Genomic DNA, 23,650 nt, shown 5'->3' on the forward strand with positions numbered 1-23,650 from the left:
TTAACACCATCTCATGTTATTGCCCTTCCTCACTTGTCTAAACAGGAATAGTGCTAGGTAAGACTAAGCAAGACCTGCATCCTGCTCCTGATGTTTCCTTCTGTCCCCACTCTGTTTTCTATGGAATTTTCCTGGGGAGGGAGCCTGATGTGAGGTTAACAGAGCAGACTTGGGAACCAGGAAACCCCAAGACCTCCCCCAACTTAGGCATATTATCCCACTCCTCTCAGCAGCTTTACCCTTCTGTGCAATGGAATGAAAAGTGCCTCTTCACAGGCTTGAATAAAGGGATTGTGGAGGGAAAGCCCAGCAAAGCAGACATGCCTGCTCTGGATCAGGGCCACCACTGGGGAAAAGGAAGCTCCCCTTTTGAGGAGTACAGGCTCCCCAATCTCCCTCCTAAATTAAGTGGCTGCTGCTCACTCTGTGCTTTAGGGAAAAACAACTTTATTACCACATCCACCACAGATGGGCTAGAAGACTACAACCACTTAAGAGTTTTAGTGGTTGCCAGGAGTAACTATGTGACCCAGGAGGATATGCCCAGCTTCCTCCTTGCATCTTGTAAAAAACCACCTTTGCAGTACGATGCATAGGCAGTATGGGGTAGTGGTTAAGACTGAAGGTTCTAAAGCTAGAATGCCTGTGTTCAGATACTGGCTTTGCTCTTGGTAGCTCTGGGACCTTGGGCAAGTTACTTAACCTGTTTTCTCATCTGTAAAATGGAGAAAATACTCGTGCTTTTTAGGATTGTAAACCTAGTAAGCACTATTATTGCTAAAGGAAATCTAGGCACATACACAAGTTTCTGCCTCAGCAAAGAGCAAAGCAAATAGCAGTGTTTTCCTAGCCCTGCAGGAGGCAATGTCCAGGGTTCATAGAATGATGTGAAAAGGGCAGTGGACTTGAAGCCATATATCTGGGTTCCAGGCTTTTCTTTTCTTTTCTTTCTTTCTTTCTTTTTTTTTTTTTTTTTTTTTTGAGACAGAGTCTCGCTTTGTTGCCCAGGCTAGAGTGAGTGCCATGGCGTCAGCCTAGCTCACAGCAACCTCAAACTCCTGGGCTCACGCAATCCTGCTGCCTCAGCCTCCTGAGTAGCTGGGACTATAGGCATGCGCCACCATGCCCGGATAATTTTTTCTATATATATATTAGTTGGCCAATTAATTTCTTTCTATTTATAGTAGAGAGGGGAGTCTCATTCTTGCTCAGGCTGGTTTCGAACTCCTGACTTCGAGCAATCCACCCGCCTCGGCCTCCCAGAGTGCTAGGATTACAGGCATGAGCCACCGCGCCCGGCCCCAGGCATGATTTCTATTTGGCTCTGGGCAAGCTGCCCCTGCAATAGTCAGATTTAGCACACACAGCCTAAAATTCGAGGAGATGATGCTGCCTTACGTCAGCAGTAGACCCGGCCGGCTCCGTAAAGATTCGCTTTCCAGACTGAGCAAGCGCAAAGGGTACGCAAACTGCCCCGGCGTTCTAGGGGCGGGGCCCGAGGAGGACGCTGAGCGCCATTCTAGCGCGTCCAATCACAAGTGACGTCTCTCCGTTTCCCCATCCAATCAACGTACAGAGCGTAGGGCCCCTTGTATTGTGGGAGTCTGTTGTGGCTGTGTGGCGTCTAGATCCCGTGGTCGGCTCTGATCTATGCAGGCGGAGGTGCGGTCTTTCCTAAGCAGGTTTTCGACTGGGCGCCCCGGGATGTCTGTGGCCTTCGTACCGGACTGGCTGAGGGGCAAGGCGGAAGTCAATCAAGAGACTATCCAACGGGTGAGTGTCAACGCGGGCAGAGACCTTGAGGGGCCCCGGGGTTGCGGGAAGCTTCCTCGGGTGAGCCGCATCCCAGCTGGGACTTGTAGTCTGCGAAGAGAGTTGACCGACGGGTGTGGAGTGAGATGGGGATGAAGTCAGCAAAGGCCCAGCTGGGGCAGGACAGTCCGGCGTGGGGGGTGCGGCCCTCCCCGCCGTCCTGATGCCTCAGTGCACTGACCCTTTCTCTGATCTTTCAGCTCCTGGAGGAGAATGACCAGCTGATCCGCTGCATCGTGGAGTATCAGAACAAGGGCCGGGCACACGAGTGCGTCCAGTAAGTGCCCCCGTTTCGCCCCTGACCCTTGAGCGGAGGGGAAGCCAGTGGATGATGCAGCAGCTATCCTGAACTAGGAATCTTGGGTGATGGACTGCATTTGAGACTTACTTTACAGTTGAGGGCAGCGGGGCTCAAAGAGGTTACTTTCTTGCTCAAGATCATACAGCCAGTACATTGTGTAGCCTGGAGTCAGATGTGTCTCCCTCTTCAAAACTTGAATTATTCTCATTGCAAAACCTCCTTCATGTGGAGCCATGCTAGCTGATAACAACAGGGATAGGGAAGGGAACACACAGAAAACTGCTCAGGAGATGAGAGGTATGGCCCTTTTCTCATCATGGGTCCCTACCTTATCCTTTGTTAAGTGAGGGGGTCAAGACCATTTTACTGCTAAGCTTCCTCCCATTTCTAACTTGCTGTCAGTCTGTGAGTGACACACACAAAGATAACAAAGGATTTCCAAGGTCACCCAAAGGTAAATTCTGCATAATTTAATGTGCTCTCTAATCATATACAAAAAAATAGAGTCTGAGTCTCTTTTATAAATCTATTCCAGGAATTATGCCCCATTTCTTATAGAAAAATATTTCATTGTTACTGAAGAAATGTGTAAGAATCACTATGCCCTAGAAAAATCACCTACAATCCCTCACTGAATATCCGAATGGAATAGTAGAGATATTCATTTTGGTATAAGTATTTTTTCTTTTTTTTTTTTTTTCTTTTTGAGACTCATTCTGTTGCCTAGGCTAGAGTGCCATGGCTTCAGCCTAGGTCACAGCAACCTCAAACTCCTGGGCTAAAGCGATCCTTCTGCCTCAGCCTCCAGAGTAGCTAGGACTACAGGCATGTGCCACCATGCCTGGCTAATTTTTTCTATATATTTTTGGTTGTCCGGCTAATTTCTTTATTTTTAGTAGAGATGGGATCTTGCTTTTGCTCAGGCTGGTCTGGATTTCCTGATCTCAAGTCATTCTCCCACCTTGGCCTCCCAGAGTGCTAGGATTACAGGCGTGAGCCACCGCACCTATCCCATTTTGGTTTCAGTCTTTACATTTGACTCTGGCATTTGGTAATTTGCTTTTTTAGTTTTTGTTTTGTTTTGTTTCTTTTATAGTAAACATTCTCATTTTTCTATATGGAAAATGGTGGCAAAACGTTCAGTCTGATGTAATGATTCTCAACCCAGAGGTAAGAAAGTTATCAAAATCTCCTACTGGGCTTTTTTACAATGTACCTGCCATGCTTCCTGGCCCCTCGTCTGATTTTCTTCACGGTTGGGGAGCTCCATCCCCTGACTGAGAATCGCTGCTGTAGTAAGCTCACATTGATCATGGAAATATCTTGTCCCTTCTTTAAAGTTTGTTCAAAAGATATTTTATAAGTACAGTTGGCCCTCTGTTTCTGCAGGTTCTGCATCTATGGATTTAATCAACCACAAATAAAATATATTTTGGGGGAAAAACCAAAAAAAAGTAACAGTATGACAGTAAAAGGTAATACAAGTGAAACACAGTACCGTATAATAACTATTTACATAGCATTTACATTGTTTTAGGTATTATAAGTAATCTAGAGACAATTTAAAGTATATGGGAAGATGTAGAGGATATACATAGGTTATATGCAAATACTATAATATTTTATATAAGGGACTTGCACCTCCTTGGATTTGTTATTTCTGTGGGGGCTAGGGTATCCTGGAACCAATCCCCTGCAGATACCAAGGAACACCTGTATTACTAGTACCAGGCACTGTCTCAGGTACTAGGGAATCAGTAGCAAAACAGACACCAGTTCTACACTCATGGAGCTGACATTCTGTAATCTAGAGGAAAAAATATATAATTAGGCATATAATAAGTGCTTTGAATAAGAATAAAGCAGAATAAGTCAGGGGAGGGTGCTATTTTATACAGCATATCTCTAATAAGGCAGCATTTGAGTAGAGAGCTAAGGTCAGGGAGCCAGCTATGCAGCTGTTAGGCATAGTGAGACAGGTAAGACAGAGAGCATCAGGTAGAAAGGCCGCCTGGTAGGAGTATGCTGGACATCATGAAATCACAGCAAGGAGGCCACTGTAGCCAGAACCCAGTGAACAAAGGGAAAGCTGTAGGGGATGAGATCAGAGGGGTAACTGCAGGCCCCTTATAGGGCATGAGAAGGGCTCAGCTTTACTTTGAGATGGGAGCCTTTGGAAGGTTTTAAACAGAGATGTGACATGATCTTGACTTAAATTGTACAGTGATCACTTAGGCTACTGTATGGAGAAAAAAGTAGGTGTGCAAAGGTAGATCAGGGAGCCTAGTTAGGAGATTATTGCAATAGTCCAATCAAGAAATTATGGTAGCTTGTCCTAGAGAGGTAACTATAGAAGTGACCTGTGAGAGTGGTGAGATTCTGGATATATTTTCCTTGAATATGTTAAGCAAGAAAGTTGATAATACTGGATCATCCAATCAGTGGATGAGTCATTCCACTAGAGTAGGTACATTGTTTTTCAGTGTTTGTTTATGATCAGTAAAAACAAGCCTTTAATTTTTGTCTGCTTTTTACCCGTAGGTACCAACATGTGTTACATAGAAATCTCATTTATTTGGCTACCATTGCAGATGCCAGCCCAACCAGTATTTCAAAAGCAATGGAATGATCTTCCAGTTGGCTGTTGTGAAGAGTAATTGAATATAATCCTTCTCCTAGGAAATGGAGACAGACGGGGTCTTTACCAACTCATCTGTTTGAATCATGAATGAAATTTCTGTGGCTCTTTTAAAAATGTGAAGACAGTTACTCACTGTATTCTCAATGTAAATATTTATTTTAATAATTAAGTAGATCCCTCAAGAATTTGATCCCAGGTGTCCTTTTTCCTGAACTTGGAACATATCTGGATAACAGACATCACTAGCATCTTCAAGCCCACTTTCAGTTTCTACCCGAAGAGGAAACTAAGTAGGCATTGGGCAGGAATTAATGAGACTCCTGAATGAGACCTTGATAAATGGACATGTAACTGTGTGCTCTCTCCTACCAGTTTATAAATGTGGTCCCCCAACTGCTCTTTTCAGATTGCTTTGAAATAAAGCTTACTTTTCTACAAAAAACTGATAAGGAGCTATAGAAGTTTTCATGTAATATATGATCCATTAGGCTTTCCAGAAAAACTGTAAGGACTTAACTTTAAGGTATGTAACAATGATACCATTATCATTGCCAAAAAAACTAATAGTGATTCTTAATTATTATCTAATATCATCTTATAATAGATGTTCAATTTTCTGCCATTATCACAAAATGTCTGTTTGTGTGAATCAGGATCCAAACAAGATTCACATGTTATATTTTGCTAATACCCCTTTAAGTCACTTAAAAAAATACTTAATAGACCTCCCTCTTTTTTCTTTATTTGTTGAAAGATAGGTCATTTGTTCTAGAATTTCTCATGATTTTGGATTCATCCAGTTGTATCCCTGTAATGTTAAATATGTTCTTCTATCACCTACTTTTCCTATAAACTGATAGATTTAGATGCTCATTCAAACACAGATTCTAATATTTTTTAACAAGAATGCTTGCTTTTGCATCACATTCGGAAGTGACCTGATTTATTTTCAAGTTCCCAATAGGCTTTCACTTAAATTATGATCTACCCAGCTTTGATCTTGTAATTCATTAGGGGTTGCCTAATGGTGGTTTTCTAATTTTATCATTCTTTCTGCATTTATTAGCTGGGTTCTGTAAAAAACTTTCACTCTTTGAGACTTAACTGTAAGATGAGGCAAAGAGATTCTTGTAAGCTAACCCAAAATTAGAAGCCCAGATCCTTGGTCCTTTTGTTGGAGTCAGGGCTTGCACCCCAGGGTGACGATAACATGTAAATAGTGAAGACAGAATTCATTTTAAATCCCAGCTCTATACCGTAACATCTGTGAGCTCCATTTCCTCACCTCTAACATGGGGATAATGAAAATTGTGTTTGCCTCCTGAGATTGTGAGATTGAGATAATGGGGTTGCCAGCTGGGCAGAGATGGTAAACAGTTAATGTATGTTAATCTTGTTAGGGTGGGAACTCCTAACATGGGCTGAGAAAGAATTCTCAACTCAAAGATTAAGACAGGTTTTAAAGAAAAAGTTTATTTTGCTTTCCAGGGGAAAAAAGGGCATGGCATGAAAGAAAGAAGTGTCTGTCGTGAGGGTAAAGGGTTTAGGCTTTTTATTGGGGGTGATAAAGAGTAAAAATAAATAAGTTATTGCTGCAAAATGAAAACAGAAGGCAACTGTGTTTGTTTTGCTTTTCTGCTAGGCTGTCTTTATTAATCTCTTTGGAATGTGTTTTGGTGGATGCAGGGAGAGGAAGGTTACTCCTATTTGCTCAGTTCTTTTCAAGTGCTGTAAAAACAGACTCTTAGAGACAATGAGTTAAGCCACAGGTGGTTAATCAAATGAAGGGCAGTTGTGTGCTGTGATTGTTCTTTTTTTCCCATTAGATAGTTTATTAGCAACGCCATCCTTTCAGCTCTGATGTGTTGTCTAAGGGCTGTGGCCCTTTCCAGGTCTTCTCAAATCTGAGAGAGAACCTATTCCCTTGCTCCTTCACCCAATATGCCATCCTTATGGCCTTAGCCCATTTGTAGTATTCCTCTTCCACTGTCATTGGGGTTGGTGCCCATACTCTATACCAGCAGGCAAGAGTGGGCTGCTCATGGCCTGATCTGGTCAGCAGAGTGTTGATTGAGGCTGTTCAATGGCTTTTAATTAGTTGCTAACCTTTAAAAATAAGAGGATTTTGGCCAGACATGGTGGCTCATACCTGTAATCCTAGCACCCTAGGAGGCTAGGAGTGTTTTCATTTCTGTTTGCATTTAATTCAACAAATATTTATTGATCAACTAGTATGTGCAGAGGATACTACAGTGAGGAAGCTGACAATGTCCCTGTTCCCATGAAACCTTTATTCTCCCAAAGTGGGAGGCTCACTTGAGATCAGGAGTTCGAGACAAGATTGAGCAAGAATGAGACCTCGTCTCTACAAAAAAAACAAAAATTTTGCAGGGCGGGAGGCTGAGGCAGGAGTATCACTTGAGCCCAGGAGACTGATGTTACAGTGACCTCTGATGATGCCATTGTACTCTAGCCCAGAGGACAGAGTGAGACTCTGTCTCAAAAAAAAAAAAAAAAAAAAAAAAAAAAAAGGATTTCCCATTACAGTCTGGATTTCCAGCAGTGCTGGTAACTATCAACTGGAGCAGCTAGAGTGGGATGGCAGCTGTCTCCCTTTACTAGGCTACTTGTTTACCTAGACCAGACACTTGAGTGGGGCCATCAGACTAGCTCCAGCTGGAATGTGAGCAAGGGCTAATGAATGTTTCAATTTGAGCCTCCCCTAAAGCAGAGATGAGGCCTGGAGATAGGTAATCTTTTGGAAGACAATCTCCTCCACCCTTTGTCTTTTGAAAGGATGTTTTAGTCTGCAGGCAGAGGATTGAATCAGGGCAAATCAGAAGCCCCTGAGAATAATAGCTGAGGCTGCTTTAGCCACAGTCCATCCTTCACTCCAGAGGGCCCCTCCCTGGGGCAAAATCCTGGAGAAGTTGCACTCAGCTACCAAATTTGCTGTTTGCTTCAGAGAAAGCCTGAAGCACCAGCGTCTGCCAATCCTCTTGAAGGATCCAGGAATCAATATGGTTGAGAAAGATTTAAAAACAGAAAACTGTAGGATTAAATGTTTTCCTGTTATTTTGCAAGGCCGCTGCTTTCAAAAGCCACAAAAAACAAATACCAAACAGTAACCCTGATCAGACTATATTAACCACTTTATGTTCTCAGAGGACCTCCTGCATTAAGAGCTGAGTATTCACCCAGCCTGTCTGATCCTGTCTCCAACCTTCGGGGTCAAATGGATCTCCCAACAGTTCACACAGGGTCTGAGCCTGTTCTCTTGGGTCTCCAAGCCTGCCTCTTAGCAGTTGTAACAGTGGTGACTTCTGTCATTATTACAGTCCTGGGATGAGGATATGGCAGCTAAAACAAAGAGCAGATAATTTGAGGTCAGTTTGTATTCCACAAAATGTTACATTATTTTTCCACTTCCTCCTGAGGTCTGTTGACATCCCAGTTTTACCTCTGGGGACTCCTAATATGGCTAAGCAAGGAAATGAAGTTCAGGGCTATTTCTTAGGCCCTTGATCCTTTGCAATAAACCTCCATTACTGAAGATGATCTGAGTATATTTCTTAAGCTGGGTACATAATATCGTCATTTTATTGTTACTCCACCTCACACATTTGAATTAAATAAAATCTTAAGCTTCCCCCACAGCTGACTGAATGGACCCTCTCTTGGCCAAGGGGATACCCTAAAACTGAGTTGCTAGCCATAAGAAGGGAGGTCGACAGGCCTCATCATGACCTCCCCTTCTTGGAGACATCCTTTGTAACTCATTAGCAGGCCCAAGGCTATGCAAGACAAACCTGCAAGTCCTCAATTCACATAACAAATCACTTGAGTCTGGGTATATGTCCAGTGGCTTGTCTCTGATTAACAGACTTCCTTAAAACAGTCCAAGCCTTTGGACAAAGCTTCATTTCTTTAACCAATTACAAATTAAGGTGTCTTTGAACCCACCTATAACTTGTAAGCTCACCACTCCCATTTTGAGATGTCCTACCTTTTTGAGCCAAACCAATGTACTCCTTCCATGTATTGATTTACAACTTTATGTGTAATTCCTGCCTCCCTGAAATGTATAAAACCAAACTGTGAGTCCACTTGTTCAAGGCTTCTTGGGCGTGGCTCCAGGCCATGGTCTTCAAATTTGGCTCAAAATAAACATCTTTAAGTTATTTTACAGAGTTTGGCTTCTTTTCTGTTTATGCACATATAATGTTTTGAAATATTCCATTTTAATAAAAGCAATTTTAAGAAGTTAATCTATCATTTCTGTTCCCCATGAAAGTCCCATGGATTCCTAGATGTTCTCATGACTCACAAGGACCTTCCCCTTCCTTCTTATATCCAAGGAGAGGTTGTTTTCATTTCTGCTTGCATTTAATTCAACAAATATTTATTGATCAACTAGTACGTGCAAAGGATACTACAGTGAGGAAGCTGACAATGTCCCTGTTCCTATGGAACCTTTATTCTTGTTGGTGGGAGACAGATAATAGAGTATAAATAAAGGACAGATTCACATGGTAGTAAGTGCTTTTCAGAGGATTACAACAGAGTAAGGGTTGAGGAGTGTTTGGGTGGCTACTTTGGATTGTAGAGTAAGAGATGACCCGAGGAGGTAACATTGCAGCTGAGATATTAGCAACAAGGAACGTGACGCATGACCATCAAGGGAATTAGCCATGCAGGCAAAGGCAAGAGCTCAGCAAAGACCTTTCATTCCAACTGTGTTCTCTCAAGTCCATTTATAGAGCAGTATTCACCTATGTGGTCATGCTTCAATTATAATGTGAGTCCTCATTTGACCAGGCCCTGTGCTTGGCCCTACAGTGAAGAAAGCAGAGGAGGAGGGGCACTGGGCCCTACTTTTGGGGAGCTCCTGTGCCTGACAAGATAAAAAAGACTCACATCCTAGCACAGACCAGGGTACCATGCAGGTCCAAAGATGCCTGAAAATCTGCCCAGATGTTGAGGCTGCAGTGATTCCATGTGGAAATTATCAATTGCATTTTATATATCATAGAAAATATTACGTTTTTCAATTCCTGAGCACTCCCTTGAATGCAAATGAAAAATTGACTTGCCAGTTGAACCTAAAAGGCCAAAAGATGGGTGCAGTACTCACAATTGAGGTGGTTTCCTACTTCACAGTCATTGCCTCAGTGGCCATCTCTGTGCTGCCACATACCTTTCTTCTGGTTACTGGCTGCACCCTAAGCTGATAAATTAGTATCTGCCCATTGCCCTGGTCAGCAAGACTGATCCAGGGATGGGCGTATGAACCTCATCAAGCCAATCAGAATCTTTCCCCAAGATTTTTCTCAGTGGTTTTGGCAGGGTAAACACTTTTCCCTCATATTGCTAGGCTATAAAGATGCATGCCAGAAGCTGCTAGGGCTATGTCCCTGCTCTCATGGAGAAAGCCCATCTGGTCTTGACTGATACCATGAGGACGTTATTCTATCAAAATACACATTTTTCTGTAGCCTATGAAATATTCTACTCATTATTTTTGACCAAAAAAATAGGATTTCAAAAATATGTTTTTAAATTTGAGCAACACTGGTAGTACTCACAGAACTTAGAATACTTATCACAGCTATGATTTATTACAACAAAGGGATGCAAAATAAAACCAGCAAAGGCAAAAGGCACATGGGGTAATGCCCAGAGGGAATCAGGCACAAGCTTCTGAGTCCTCTCCCAGTGGAGTCACATGGAACATGCTTAATTCCTCCAACAATGAACTGTGACAACACACATGAAATGTCTATCAGGGAAGTTCATTAGAACCTCAATACCAAGGTTTTTACTGGGGCTGGTCACATATGCATTCTCTACCTATAGCACATACCAATATTCAACTCCCAGAGGGAAAGCAGGTGTTCACCTTAAACCATATTATTTGTACAAACAGTTTAGGCATAGGGAGCCACCATTATAATTTAGGGAACATTTTATGTAAGTGTAGGGAATTATTTGCCATTCAAGTTCCTAGACTCTAGTCAAGGGCCAATCTATAATTAGGCGTTTCTAAAGATAGCAGCCTTGGGCCAAGAATATTAATAGGCCTTTTCTGTACAATTTCCTAAGATTTAAGATACCCTTTTATTTAAAATACAGTATAAGCAAATAAGGTAGATATTATATATATATATCTATATCTTCTCATTATATTCATTTTCTCTCCTTGCATTCACCTGCTTTTCCTTTCTTCAAGTTATAAAAATATAAAAGTTACTTTGTGGGGGAAAGAGTCATGGGGTAGAGGGACCCCTGCTTGAGTCTGAATTGCATATTACAGAGATACTGAAAGATACATTGGTAGCTGAGAGGCAATACACTGATGACTGATATACTATGTACTGGGACAACTGTGTATCTTTTCTTTAATATGTTAATCTGGTGAATTATACAAATAAATTTCCTGATGTTGAATCATCTTTGAACTCCAGTTAAAACCAATTAGATCATGAACATGTAAATACTGCTAAACTCTATTTTCTAATCTTTTATTTGAATTTTAAATTCATGTTTACAATGAGATTGCTCTCTAACTTTCTTGAATTGTTTTTGTCTGGTCTTGATGTCACAAAGTACGTTAAGTAGCACTTTCTCTTTTTCTCTTTTCTGAAATATGTCGAGAAAGGGATGATCGTTCCTTGAAGAGTCCGATAAAATTTGCCTACAAAACCATCTGGACCTTGTGTCTTTTGGAAAGGAAGACTATGTTTGTTCTTAACAGTTTTATTATAAAAAAATTTCAAAGATACACAAAAGTAGAGAACATAGTTCAATAAATCCCCATATACCTATCACCTAGAAGCAACAATTAATAAGTTTTGCTATATTTATTTCACTCAATATTCATTTTGAAATTTATTTTTCTTTTATGAAGTATTTTAAAGCCAATCCAAGATATGTGTTTTCATATTTCAGTATGCATCTCTAAAAAACCAAGGAAATTTTCTTACATAACCAAATTTTTTTTTTTTTTTTTTTTGAGACAGAGTCTCGCTTTGTTGTCCAGGCTAGAGTGAGTGCCATGGCGTCAGCCTAGCTCACAGCAACCTCAAACTCCTGGGCTCAAGCAATCCTTCTGCCTCAGCCTCCCGAGTAGCTGGGACTACAGGCATGTGCCACCATGCCCGGCTAATTTTTTTTATATATATATCAGTTGGCCAATTAATTTATTTCTATTTTATAGTAGAGACGGGGTCTCGCTCTTGCTCAGGCTGGTTTTGAACTCCTGACCTTGAGCAATCCGCCCGCCTCGGCCTCCCAAGAGCTAGGATTACAGGCGTGAGCCACAGCGCCCGGCCTACATAACCAAATTTTATCATCACAGCTACAAAAACTAAATATATTTTCTTGGTCTCATCTAATATGTAGGCTACAATCAAATTTCCCATTTGGTTGTCTGAAAATGTCTTCTACAGTTGTTTGGAGGGAGATTTGGGATTACTAATTCCCTTTCTTTAGCAGTTACTGGTTTATTCAGGAAAGCCAATTTTAGTCATTTCTTTTTTTTTTTTTTTTGTGAGAGAGTCTCACTCTGTTGCTGGGGCTAGAGTGCCATGGTGTCAGCCTAGCTCACAGCAACCTCAAACTCCTGGGCTCAAGCGATCTTTCTGCCTCAGCCTCCCAAGTAGCTGGGATTACAGGCATGTGCCACCATGCCTGGCTACTTTTTTTTTTCTATATATTTTTAGTTGTCCAGCTAATTTCTTTCTATCTTTAGTAGAGACGGGGTCTCACTCTTGATTAGGTTGGTCTCGAACTCCTGACCTCGAGCGATCCTCCCGCCTCCACCTGCCAGAGTGGTAGGATTACAGGCCTGAGCCACTCCACCAGTCATTTCTATTTTCTAAAAATTATCTATTTCATCTGTTTCCCCACTAGCATTCCTGATTATCAAATAGTTTGCCAGAGTCTTATCCTCTGACATTCCAACTGCTGGTGTGATCCCACTCTAAAAGACTAAAAACCCAGAATAATTTCCTGAAAACTCCTACTACCAAGGTTTCTCCTTTATGGTAATCATGGCCATTAAGTATGAGTTTGTAAAAACTTCTTGGATACCAATTTTCTACTACTCCTTGAGGATAAGGGAGACGTCAGTTCTTTCAGTGGATAATAGTCCTAGGCTTGCCTTGTCCTAGCAGTTTCTTTACCTTACTCACAGACCAAATTAAATACTTAATCTTAAAATCATCTAAAATATAATTTCAACTCACACGACACAATAAAAGAAGCTGTGAGCAAGGCAAGGCCTCAGACAGAAGTTATTTCATCTTATTTATTTTACAGGTGAAGAAACTGAACTTCAGAGATCAAAGTGATTTGTCCCAGGTCACATAATCAGTGGCAGGAAGGAGACTATATTGATGTCAAAATAAGAATGAATTCCAGGAGATTTAAAGTACTTAAGTATTCTCCAAATTAAGTAGTTCATTTCTGAATTCTCTGGGCTACACTCCCCATCCATTCCTTTCACCACTCAATGTTTGAAAGTTAGCTTTACCAATTCATCTCCAGAAAGGTATGTACATCTCATATTTTGCAAACTGGTATCTGTCAGCAAAATCAGATCCAGGACTACCAGCGCCTGGATTCAGCCTAGGTTACAAACGTTAAATCCCAAGACTGTTCCTCTGAAAGAGACACCGGACCCTCAGGGATGAAGAAGCTCTGACAGGGATGGCACTAATGTGATGAAGGCTTAACTGCACTTTATGCAGGTGGCACAGGTGCAGAAACAAGTGAGAAATTGGCCTGGCACGGTGGCTCACGCCTCTAATCCTAGCACTCTGGGAGGCCGAGGCGGGTGGATTGCTCGAGGTCAGAAGTTTGTAAACCAGCCTGAGCAAGAGTGAGCCCCGTCTCTACTATAAATAGAAAGAAATTAATTGGCTAACTAATATATATAGAAAAAATTAGCCGGGCATGGTGGTGCATGCCTGTAGTCCCAGCTACTTGGGAGGCTGAGGCAGTAGGATCACTTGAGCCCAGGAGTTTGAGGTTGCTGTGAGCTAGACTGATGCCATGGCACTCACTCTAGCCTGGGCAACAAAGTGAGACACTGTCTCAAAAAAAAAATAAATAAAAAAAAAACACAAAAACCAAGTGAGACATTATCTAAGTGACAATTTGATTTTTAATTTACTATAATATAAAGCTACTGTAATTAAAACAGTGTGCCACTTCACATCCATTAGCATGGTAATTATTTAAAAAAACAGAAAATAAGTGTTGGTGAAAATGTAGAGAAATGAGACCCTTTGTACACTGTTGATGGAAATGTAAAATAGTGCAGCTGCTATGGAAAACAGTATGGCAATTCCTGAAAAAATTAAAAATGTAATTAGTTTATGATCCAGTGATTCCACCTCTGGGTATATATCCAAAATAATTAGAAGTGGGGTCTCAGAGACATTGTACCCCTATGTTCCTAACAGTACTATTCACAATAGCTAAAAGGTAAAAGGAATCCAAGTGTCTATTGACAGATGAATGGAATATTATACAGCCTCAAAAGGAACTAAAGTGTGACATGCTACAACATGCATGAAATTTGAAGACATTATGCTATGTGAAATCAGCCGCTCAGAAAGGACAAATACCATATGATTCTAGTTATATGAGGTATTTAGAGTAGTCAAATTAACAGAGACATACAGTAGAAGCGTGGTTGCCAATAACTGGGGATAGAGAGGAATTGGGAGTTACTATTTAATGAGTGCAGAGTTTCAATCTTGCAAGATGAAAAATGTTCTGTAGATAGATGGTAGCGATGGTTGCACAATAATGTGAATGTACTTAATGTCACTAAAGTGTACACTTAAAAATGATTAAAATGGTAAATAACATGTAATGTATATTTTACCACAATTAAAAAAAAATTTTAAAGCATGGCATTGACATAAAGATACACAGATCAATGGAACAAGATTCCAGAACTAGACCCACATTAATGGTGACAAAGTCAAAGTAAAGCAATGGATAGAAGAGTTTTTTCAACACGGGGGATGGAACTACTGTATATCCCTATGGAAAAGTGTGAACTTCAACCCTTGCAAATCTAGGATCTCAACATGTACTAGGAAAGGAATACTAAACATGACTACAGAACCTGTTTTACTTTTCAGGAGTCTCCTATTTTTAATTCTTAATAAAAATAAATAAACCCTGTTATCCGAAGCATGGATTCACTACAGATAAGGATTAAGATCCATCAAGCTTCAAAACCTTAAAGAGAAGAAAATTTCTATCAAAATTTCCTATCAAAAATCAACTCTAATAGACCACAGACTTACATGTCAAAGGTAAAACTTTGTGGTTTTATAACTTATATATGAGAACATAGGAGAAAATCTTCACGAACTTGAGGTAGGCACAGACTTCTTAGCACAGAAAAAGCAAAAACGATAAAAGAAGCAATCCATCAATTGACTCCACCAAAATAAAAAACTGCTTTGCAGAAAACACGTCAAAACAATGAAAAGACAAGGCCCAGACTAAACACATTCGTTATCATATATTTAACAGAACATCTGTATTCAGAACTCTTACGCATGAAGAACCGTGTTTAAAAGCGGACGAAAGACTTGAACTGAAACTTCACAAAAGACGCAGAATGGCCGGCAAGAACGTGAGCAGAAACGGTCCCAGAGACGCCGCGCCAAAGTGGGAACGAACGCACTCCTCAGCCTGAAAGGCCTTTAAAGTGAGGCAAACTGTCTCATAGCAGCATAGGGTCACAACTACCTCTGCGAAAAAGAAGACGAGCCAAATGGCCACCCCAGCTTACTAAACCTCTGACACTGGAGCCATAGAATTCGTCCACAGCGCCGGAGAACTAGGAAGTCTCGCGATGTCGGGAAACGCGGGTTCGCTCACAGCTCTGCAGGATGGGATGGGGTGGAGAGCGCATGCGTATTCAGGGTTCCCACATTGGGCGACTGACTCCGAAGGGCAGGGCAAGAAGGACCCGCGCTGGAACTGGAGTGCGGGCTGGAGGCTCGTCCAGAGCTCCCAGACACGCCCCCGTGCGCGCGCGCCCGCCGCCATCGCCGCCGGCGCCTTCGGTTAACCACTCGTTCTAGACTGTGCTCTCGCGGTATTTGTCCAGACTCTCGCGGGGTTTAGCGTGGCACTGGGAGGCCGTGCCCAGGGGAGGAGGTGGCGTTCCGTTAGTGGCGTTGGGCTCTGGCTGTGGTGGCAGTGCTTTCTCTCTTGCTCCCGGGCAGCCGCTCAGGCTGGAGGCCAGCCAGGTGAAGAGCTGGCCCGCATATGTGCGCGCTGCATGGGAACCTGGAGGCCCTGGGAGGGAGGGGGCTCCTGTCTCGGCCTCCTGCGCTGTCGCGACAGGCCAGCACCGGGCGACGGTGGCGCGGACTTCGTCCCAGCCCTGCCTTGGCCCCCGCCTTGACTGCTTTCCTCCCCCTCTCTCCCAGCTCTTGCCGCCACCTCGGTCGCGATGGGGGCGCAGGACCGGCCGCAGTGCCACTTCGACATCGAGATCAACCGAGAGCCGGGTGAGCTGGAGACTGGGGCCTGGGCTTGCCTCGGCGAAGAGGAAGGGTCTGCCCTCGTCAGCCCTCCCCCCAAGTGTTTTTGGGAGCGGGTGGGCGCAGTCAACTTTCCCTTTCCTCCTGGGAGAAAATCAGTGTAGAGGAGGGGAACCCCCACTCTACTCGGAGTCCGGGCCTCTCCTCTTCCTCCCAGACCCTACACGCCCCCGCGCGCTTCCAGACTGAGCCCTTACACCCAGGCTGGCGCCAAGAACAGGGGCGCGATTATTTCAGGAGGTTTTCTTTCTCTCCCAGTGTCTCCAGGGTGCACACATTCCCGTTTCCGACTTCTGGTATCTTGCTCTGTGCTATGAAGTTTAGACTCATCTATTGTGTATTTCCTAATAATTATGTGTCACTGACAAATTAATTACGCCTCTGTTTTCCCTTAAGAATCTTTTAGCCAGAATTTCTAGGTTCCTGGAAAAATGGCTTAGCCTTCTGTGATAAACCAGAAAGCACCCTGTAACCAGCAGAATTGCCGCATGCGTGCGCTTAGCATTAATGTTTTGTCTTTAGGGTATCCGCCATTCATTAGTGTAGTTTTTTGAAAATAAAACATTTTACTCTAAAGGGTAGTTGTTTCAGTCTAAGTAGCAGAACGCGCAGGGTTCCAAATTGCTTTATTAGCTTCTTTTGGTATCTGTGACAGAAGTTTTATTTGGAAGGATGTACACTGTCTTTGTGCAACATCTTGTTCTGCAGATTCTTAGGAAGGCCTGCTGCTGTTCTAGGCTCTGGAGATACAGCAGTGAATACAACAAAGCCCTTACTTCGTTTTATAGTTTGTATTCTATGGGGAGAAGACAGACAATAAACTAGGAAAAGAAAATACAGTGGCTTGTAGGGAGGTACTATTTTAATAAGCTGGTCAGACAAGGCCATTTTGAGAAAATGACATTTAAACATAAATCTGAAGGAGCTGTTGAGGTGAGCCTTACTTGAGAAGAGCATTCCTTATAGAAGGAACCAGTTAACACAGGCCCTGAGGAGTAGTGTACAGTCATGCACTGCATAATGGTGGCTGGGTCTAGTACTTGTTCCCCTAAGATTATAATACCATATTTTTTCTGTACCTTATTTATCTTTAGATACACAGATACTTATCATTGTGTTACAGTTGCTTACAGTATTCAGTAACATGCTGTAAGGTTTGTAGCCTAGGAGCAATAGGCTACACCATATAGCCTAGACGTGTAGTAAGCTGTAATGCATTTCTTAGAACATATTTCCATTGTTAAGTGATAGAGGACTGTTCTTGCATGTTTTGAGGAATAACAAGTAGCCGGGTGTGGCTGGAGTAGAGGAGAGAAGAGAGTAGGGAATAACCAGTAGGACTTTGACTCAGTGAAATAGGAAGATATTAAGGGGTGTTGAGTGAAGGAATAAGATGAACTCAGAAATTTTCTTCTCTCTCTTTAATGTTTTGAAACTTGATGGATCTTAATCCTTATCTGTAGTGAATCCATGCTTTGGATAACAGGATTTATTTATTTTTATTAAGAATTAAAAATAGGAGACTCCTGAAAAGTAAAAGTAAAACAGGTTCTGTAGTCATGTTTAGTATTTCTTTCCTAGTACATGTTGAGATGCTAGATTTGCAAATACCCTGTGTTGTGCAAAATCTCCAGAATGTTTGGTATCATGTTGAGTTAACTTCACTCCTCAGCATCCAGGATAATTCATTCTGATAGAGGTGACTAGTGCTGTTGAGAATGCTGATTCTTAATATAAAACAAGGAATGCAATGCTTATTGTTATATGTTGAACCAGTTGATAATTGGCAATTTTATTATGGTTTAATCTTATATATAATACTTCCCTAGCACTTTTTTAGTTTGTTAACTAAGTAGTAGACAGTTGGAAATTTTACACAACCTTTATTTAATTTTATGTTTTTTTAAGAGACAAGGTCTTTTCTTTTTTGAGACAGAGTCTCACTCTGTTGCCCAGGCTAGAGTGCCATGGCATCAGCCTAGCTCACAGCAACCTCAAACTCCTGGGCTCAAGCAATCCTTCTGCCTCAGCCTCCCAAGTAGCTGGGACTACAGGCATGTGCCACCATGCCTGGCTAATTTTTTCTATATATTTTTAGTTGGCCAATTAATTTCTTTGTATTTTTAGTAGAGACGGGGTCTTGCTCTTGCTCAGGTTGGTTTCAAACTACTGACCTCGAGCAATCCACCCGCCTCGGCCTCCCAGAGTGCTAGGATTACAGGCATGAGCCACCACGCCTGGCCTAAAATTTATTTTTTAATTTTTAGATTTTAATTATTTTGGGTACATAATCGTATTGTATATCTTTTATAGGGTACATGTGATATTTTGATACAGGCATATAAACTGGGGTAACCAGCACCTCAGGCATTTAACATTTCTTTGTTAGGAACATTCCAATTCTACTCTTTTAGTTATTTTATTTTATTTTATTTTATTTTTTTTTTTGAGACAGAGTCTCACTTTTGTTGCCCAGGCTAGAGTGAGTGCCATGGCGTCAGCCTAGCTCACAGCAACCTCAAACTCCTGGGCTCAAACGATCCTCCTGCCTCAGCCTCCCGAGTAGCTGGGACTACAGGCATGTGCCACCATGCCCGGCTAGTTTTTTGTATATATATTTTTAGTTGGTCAATTAATTTCTTTCTATTTTTAGTAGAGACGGGGTCTCGCTCTTGCTCAGGCTGTTTTCGAACTCCTGACCTCGAGCAATCCGCCCACCTCGGCCTCCCAGAGTGCTAGGATTACAGGCGTGAGCCACCGCGCCCGGCCTCTTTTAGTTATTTTAATGTATACCTTAACTTATTGTTGATTATAGTCACTTTGTTGTGCTATCAAATCTTATTCATTCTAGCTAACTATATTTTTCCACCCATTAACCATGCCCACTTTACACCCCTGCCACCTACCTTCCGATCCTCTAATAACCATCACTCTGCTCTTTGTCTCCATGAGATCAATTGTTTTGAATACTTAGCTCCCACATATGAGTGAGAACATGTGAGATTTGTCTTTTGGTGCTTAGTTTATTTTGGTTAACATAATGCTCTCCAGTTCCATCCATGTTGTTTCAAATGGCACAATTTCATTTTTGTGGCTATATAATATTCTATTGTGTATATGTACCACAATTTCTTCATTCATCTGTTGATGGATGCTTAGGTTGATTCCATATCTTAGCTATTGTGATTAGTGCTGCCATAAACATGGGAGTGCAAATATCTTTTCAATATACTAAATCTCCCCTGTTCCTTTTGGATATATACCTAGCAATGAGATGGCTGTGTCGTGTGGTAGTTCTATTTTTAGAGCTTTGAGGAACCTCCATACTGTTCTCCATAGTGGTTGTACTAATTTATATTCCCACCAACAGTGTGCAAGAGTTCGCCTTTCTCCCTATCCTTGCCAGTATTCGTTATTGCCTGTCTTTCTGATAAAAAGCCATTTTAATGGGCTGAGATGGTATCTGATTGTAGTTTTGCTTTGCGTTTCTGTGATGACTAATCATACTGAACATTTTTTCGTATACCTGTTGGTCATTTTGTATGTCTTCTTTTTAGAAATGTCTATTCTGATCCTTTGCCCATTTTTTTTTTTTTGAAGGTATGGAGGGCTGTGAGGAGGAATGTTCATTTGCCTTGTTTTGTTTTTCTTAAGACAGAATCTCATTCTTTTTTTTTTTTTTTTTTTTGAGACAGAGTCTCACTTTGTTGCCTGCACTAGATTCACAGCAACCTCAAACTCCTGGGCTCAAGCAATACTGCTGCCTTAGCCTCCCAGGTAGCTGGGACTACAGCCCTGCACCACCATAACCGGCTAATTTTTTCTGTACATATTTTTAGTTGTCTGATTGCTCTAGCTAGAATTTCTAGTACAATGTTGAATAACAGTGGTGAAAGTGGGTATCCTTGTCCCAGATCTTAGAGGCAAGGCTTTCAGTTTTTCCTCATTCAGTATGATAACTAGCGGTGTGTCTGCCATATATGGTTTTTATCATGTAGAGGTAAGTTTCTTCTATACTCAGTTTTTTGAGATGTTTTTTGTTGTTGTTGAGACAGAGTCTCACTCTGTTGCCCTAAGTAGAGTGCAGTGGTGTCGTTATAGCTCACTGCAACCTCCAACTTCTGGACTCTAAGTGATCATTCTGTCTCAGCCTCCTGGGTAAGTGGGACTACAGGCGCGCTGTGATTCTGGCTGGGGTTTTCTAAAGTTTCTTTTTGGTGGAGATGGGATCTCACTTTTGTTCAAGCTAGCCTTGAACTCCTGAGCTCAACAATCCTCCTGCCTTGGCCTTCCAGAGTGCTAGGATTACAGGTGTGAGCTACCACACCTGGTCAGTTTTTTGACAGTTTTTATCATGAATTTTTATCATTGACTTTTGTCAAATACTTTTTCAGCATCGAGTGAAATGATCATATGATTTTTGTCCTTCGTTCTGTTGATATGATGTATCATATTGATTTAAGTGTGTTGAACCATCCTTGCATCCCTGGGATGAATCTCACTTGATGATGATGGATAATCTTTCTAATGCATTGTTGAATTTGATTTACTGGTTATTTTGTTGAGGATTTTTGCATCTAATCTTCATCAGAGATATTGGCCTATAGTTTTCTTTTTTTGTTGTGTCTTTGGTTTTGGTATCTGAGTGATGTAGAATGAATTTGGGAGTATCCTTTAATCCTCAGTTTTTTGGGATAGTTTCAGTAGGATTGGTATTGGTTCTTCGAATCTTTGATAGAATTTAGCAATAAAGCCATTGGGGTCTGGGCTTTTCTTTGATCGGAGATTTTTTATTACGCTTCTATCTCATTACTTGTTATTCATTTATTCTGGTTTTGGATTTCTTCCTGGTTCAATCTTGGTAAGTTGTATATGTCTAGGAATTTATCCATTTCTTCTAGGTTTTACAATTTGTTGGCATATAATTGCTCGTAGTAGTCTCTGATGATCCCCTGGATTTCTTCAGTATCAGTTGTAATGTCTCCTTTTTTTTTTTTTTTTTTTTTTTTTTGAGACAGAGTCTCACTTTGTTGTCCAGGCTAGAGTGAGTGCCGTGGCGTCAGCCTAGCTCACAGCAACCTCAAACTCCTGGGCTTGAGTGATCCTTCTGCCTCAGCCTCCCGAGTAGCTGGGACTACAGGCATGTGCCACCATGCCCGGCTAATTTTTTTTTTATATATATATCAGTTGGCCAATTAATTTCTTTCTATTTATAGTAGAGACGGGGTCTCGCTCTTGCTCAGGCTGGTTTTGAACTCCTGACCTTGAGCAATCCGCCCGCCTCGGCCTCCCAAGAGCTAGGATTACAGGCGTGAGCCACAGCGCCCGGCCTAATGTCTCCTTTTTCATCTCTGATTTTATTTGTTTCTCTCTTTTTGTCTTTGTAAGTCTGGCTAAAGGTGTGTCTATTTTTTTATTTTTTTAGAAAAACAACTTTTTGTTTCGTAGTTCTTTTTGTTTCAATTTCGTTGATTTCTACCCTGATCTTTATTATTTCTTTTCTTTTAATTTTCAGTTTGGTTTGCTCTCGTTTTTCTAGTTTTTTAAGATGTATTATTAGGCTGTCTATTTGAAGCCTTTTATACTTTTTTGATAAAGATACTTACTGCTATATCCCATAGGTTTCGATAGATTGTATTTTCATTTGCTTTAAGAAATTTTAAAATTTATTTATTTATTTTTTTTTCTGAGACAGAGTCTCACTCTGTTGCCCACGCTAGAGTGCTGTGGCATCAGCCCAGCTCACAGCAACCTCAAACTCCTGGGCTCAAGTGATCCTACTGCCTCAGCCTCCTAAGTAGCTGGGACTATAGGCATGCGCCACCATGCCCGGCTAATTTTTTCTATATATTTTTAGTTGGCCAATTAATTTCTTTCTATTTTTAGTAGAGATGGGGTCTCACTTTTGCTCAGGCTGGTCTGGAACTCCTGACCTTGAGCCATCCGCCTGCCTCGGCCTCCCAGAGTGCTAGGATTACAGGCGTGAGCCACCGTGCCTGGCCTCACTGTAGGTTTTTTGATATGAGGCTTATAAAAACATTTTATAACCAATTATTTTAAATGAATAACAATACGACTTATAAAGAAACAAGCAAAGAGAGATCTAACAGAAATTTTATCCTTTAACTCGACCCCCTGTACTTTTTAACTTTTTGTTTCCATCCGTATCTTTTTATACTATCTGTCTTTTAAAAGGTTATTTTTAACAGGTCTTTTAGTCTTCTTACTCAAGCTGTAAGTGGTTTGTACACCATGATTACAGCAATATAATATTCAGTATGTGTGTCCTTACTGTTACTAGTGAGTTGTATACCTTCAAAAGATTTAGTGTTCATTAATGTCCTTTTCTTTCAGATTAAAGAACTCCTTTTAGCATTTCTTGTAGGACATCTTCTTGTCTGGTGTTGATGAAATGTCTCAGCTTTTGTTTATCTGGGAAAATATTTCTCCTTCATGTCTGAAGGATATTTTTGCAGGCTATAATATTTTAGAGTTAAGGTTTTTTCCTTCAGCACTTTGAATATGTCATGCCACTTGTTCCTGGCCTGTAAGGTTTCCACTGAGAAGTTTGCCGCCTGACATACGGGAATTTCTTTATATGTTATTTTTTTCTTTTTTCTTGCTTCCCTTAGGACCTTTTCTTTATCTGTAACCTTTGGGAGCTTGGTTATTAAATGCCTTGAGGTAGCCTTGTTTAGGTTAAATCTGCTTGGTGTTCTGTGACATTCTTGTGCCTGAATATTGATATCTTCTCTAGGTTTGGAAAGTTCTCTTATTATTTCTTGAATAAACTTTCTACTCCAGTCTCTGTTCTCTGCCTCTGCTTTAAGGCCAGTAACTCTTAGATTTGCTCTTTCGAGGCTGTTTTCTAGATCATGTAAGTGTGCTTCATTCTTTTTCTTTTTTCTTTTCTTTGTATTTTCAAATAGCCTGTCTTTAAGCTCACTAAGTCTTTATTTTGTTTGGCCAGTTCTTCTTTTGAAAGACTCTGATGAATTTCTCAGTTTGTCAATTGAATTCTTAAGGTCTAGAATTTCTGCTTGTTTTTTTTTTTTTTTTTCTAAATTATTTCAGTCTCTTTGTTAAATTTCTCTGATAGACTTCTGAGTTCCTTCTCTGGATTGTCTTGCAGTTCATCGAGCTTCTTCAGGACAGCTATTTTGAATTCCTTGTGTGAAAGATAACCAACCTAACTCCATCACTTCCAGGATTGGTCACTGGTACCTTATGTAGTTCGTTTGGTGAGATCATGCCTTCCTGGATGTTCTTGATGCTCCTGGATGTTCGTCAATGTCTCAGCATTGAAGAGTTAGGTAT

The 23,650-nt window shown here is 41.2% G+C and overlaps 2 protein-coding genes and 1 long non-coding RNA gene across 8 annotated transcripts in view; 2 read left to right on the forward strand and 1 right to left on the reverse strand.

The window, feature by feature from the left end:
* Positions 1–1,565: 1,565 nt before the first annotated feature.
* On the forward strand, positions 1,566–8,943 carry SS18L2 (SS18 like 2). Its single transcript, XM_012770258.3, has 3 exons — positions 1,566–1,773; positions 2,013–2,089; positions 4,655–8,943. The coding sequence occupies exons 1-3, from the start codon at positions 1,651–1,653 to the stop codon at positions 4,740–4,742; spliced, it is 288 nt and encodes a 95-aa protein (XP_012625712.3). The 5' UTR covers positions 1,566–1,650; the 3' UTR covers positions 4,743–8,943.
* LOC142872954 (uncharacterized) lies at positions 7,882–15,700 on the reverse strand. The gene is made up of 2 exons (XR_012921062.1): positions 15,080–15,700; positions 7,882–8,114 (listed from the first exon to the last, which is right to left on the reverse strand). It is a non-coding gene; the product is annotated as an uncharacterized LOC142872954 (long non-coding RNA).
* Positions 15,701–15,770: 70 nt separating this feature from the next.
* Positions 15,771–23,650, forward strand: part of NKTR (natural killer cell triggering receptor) — a 51,864-nt gene continuing 43,984 nt past the window's right edge. For 2 of the 6 annotated variants that reach the window (XM_020284039.2, XM_020284042.2), the window contains exons 1-2: positions 16,220–16,300; positions 23,466–23,646. In XM_020284039.2, the coding sequence (XP_020139628.2) occupies positions 23,583–23,646 (64 nt within the window). In that variant the 5' untranslated portion in view covers positions 16,220–16,300; positions 23,466–23,582. Of the gene's footprint in view, positions 15,883–15,902; positions 16,037–16,219; positions 16,301–23,465; positions 23,647–23,650 lie in introns of those variants that run through there. The other 4 variants (XM_076006722.1, XM_020284055.2, XM_012770264.3 and 1 more) reach the window with 4 other exon arrangements.

Source organism: Microcebus murinus, chromosome 1 (genome assembly GCF_040939455.1).
Source record: "Microcebus murinus isolate Inina chromosome 1, M.murinus_Inina_mat1.0, whole genome shotgun sequence".
In the NCBI taxonomy this organism is placed as follows: Eukaryota; Metazoa; Chordata; class Mammalia; order Primates; family Cheirogaleidae; genus Microcebus; species Microcebus murinus.

Excerpts from the sequence above, each read along its gene's own strand:
- SS18L2 (XM_012770258.3), top strand. The coding sequence starts at position 1,651 with ATGCAGGCGGAGGTGCGGTCTTTCCTAAGCAGGTTTTCGACTGGGCGC. Across the intron at positions 1,774-2,012 it reads ATCAAGAGACTATCCAACGG|CTCCTGGAGGAGAATGACCA; the intron begins GTGAGTGTCAAC and ends CTGATCTTTCAG. Across the intron at positions 2,090-4,654 it reads CGGGCACACGAGTGCGTCCA|GTACCAACATGTGTTACATA; the intron begins GTAAGTGCCCCC and ends TTTTACCCGTAG.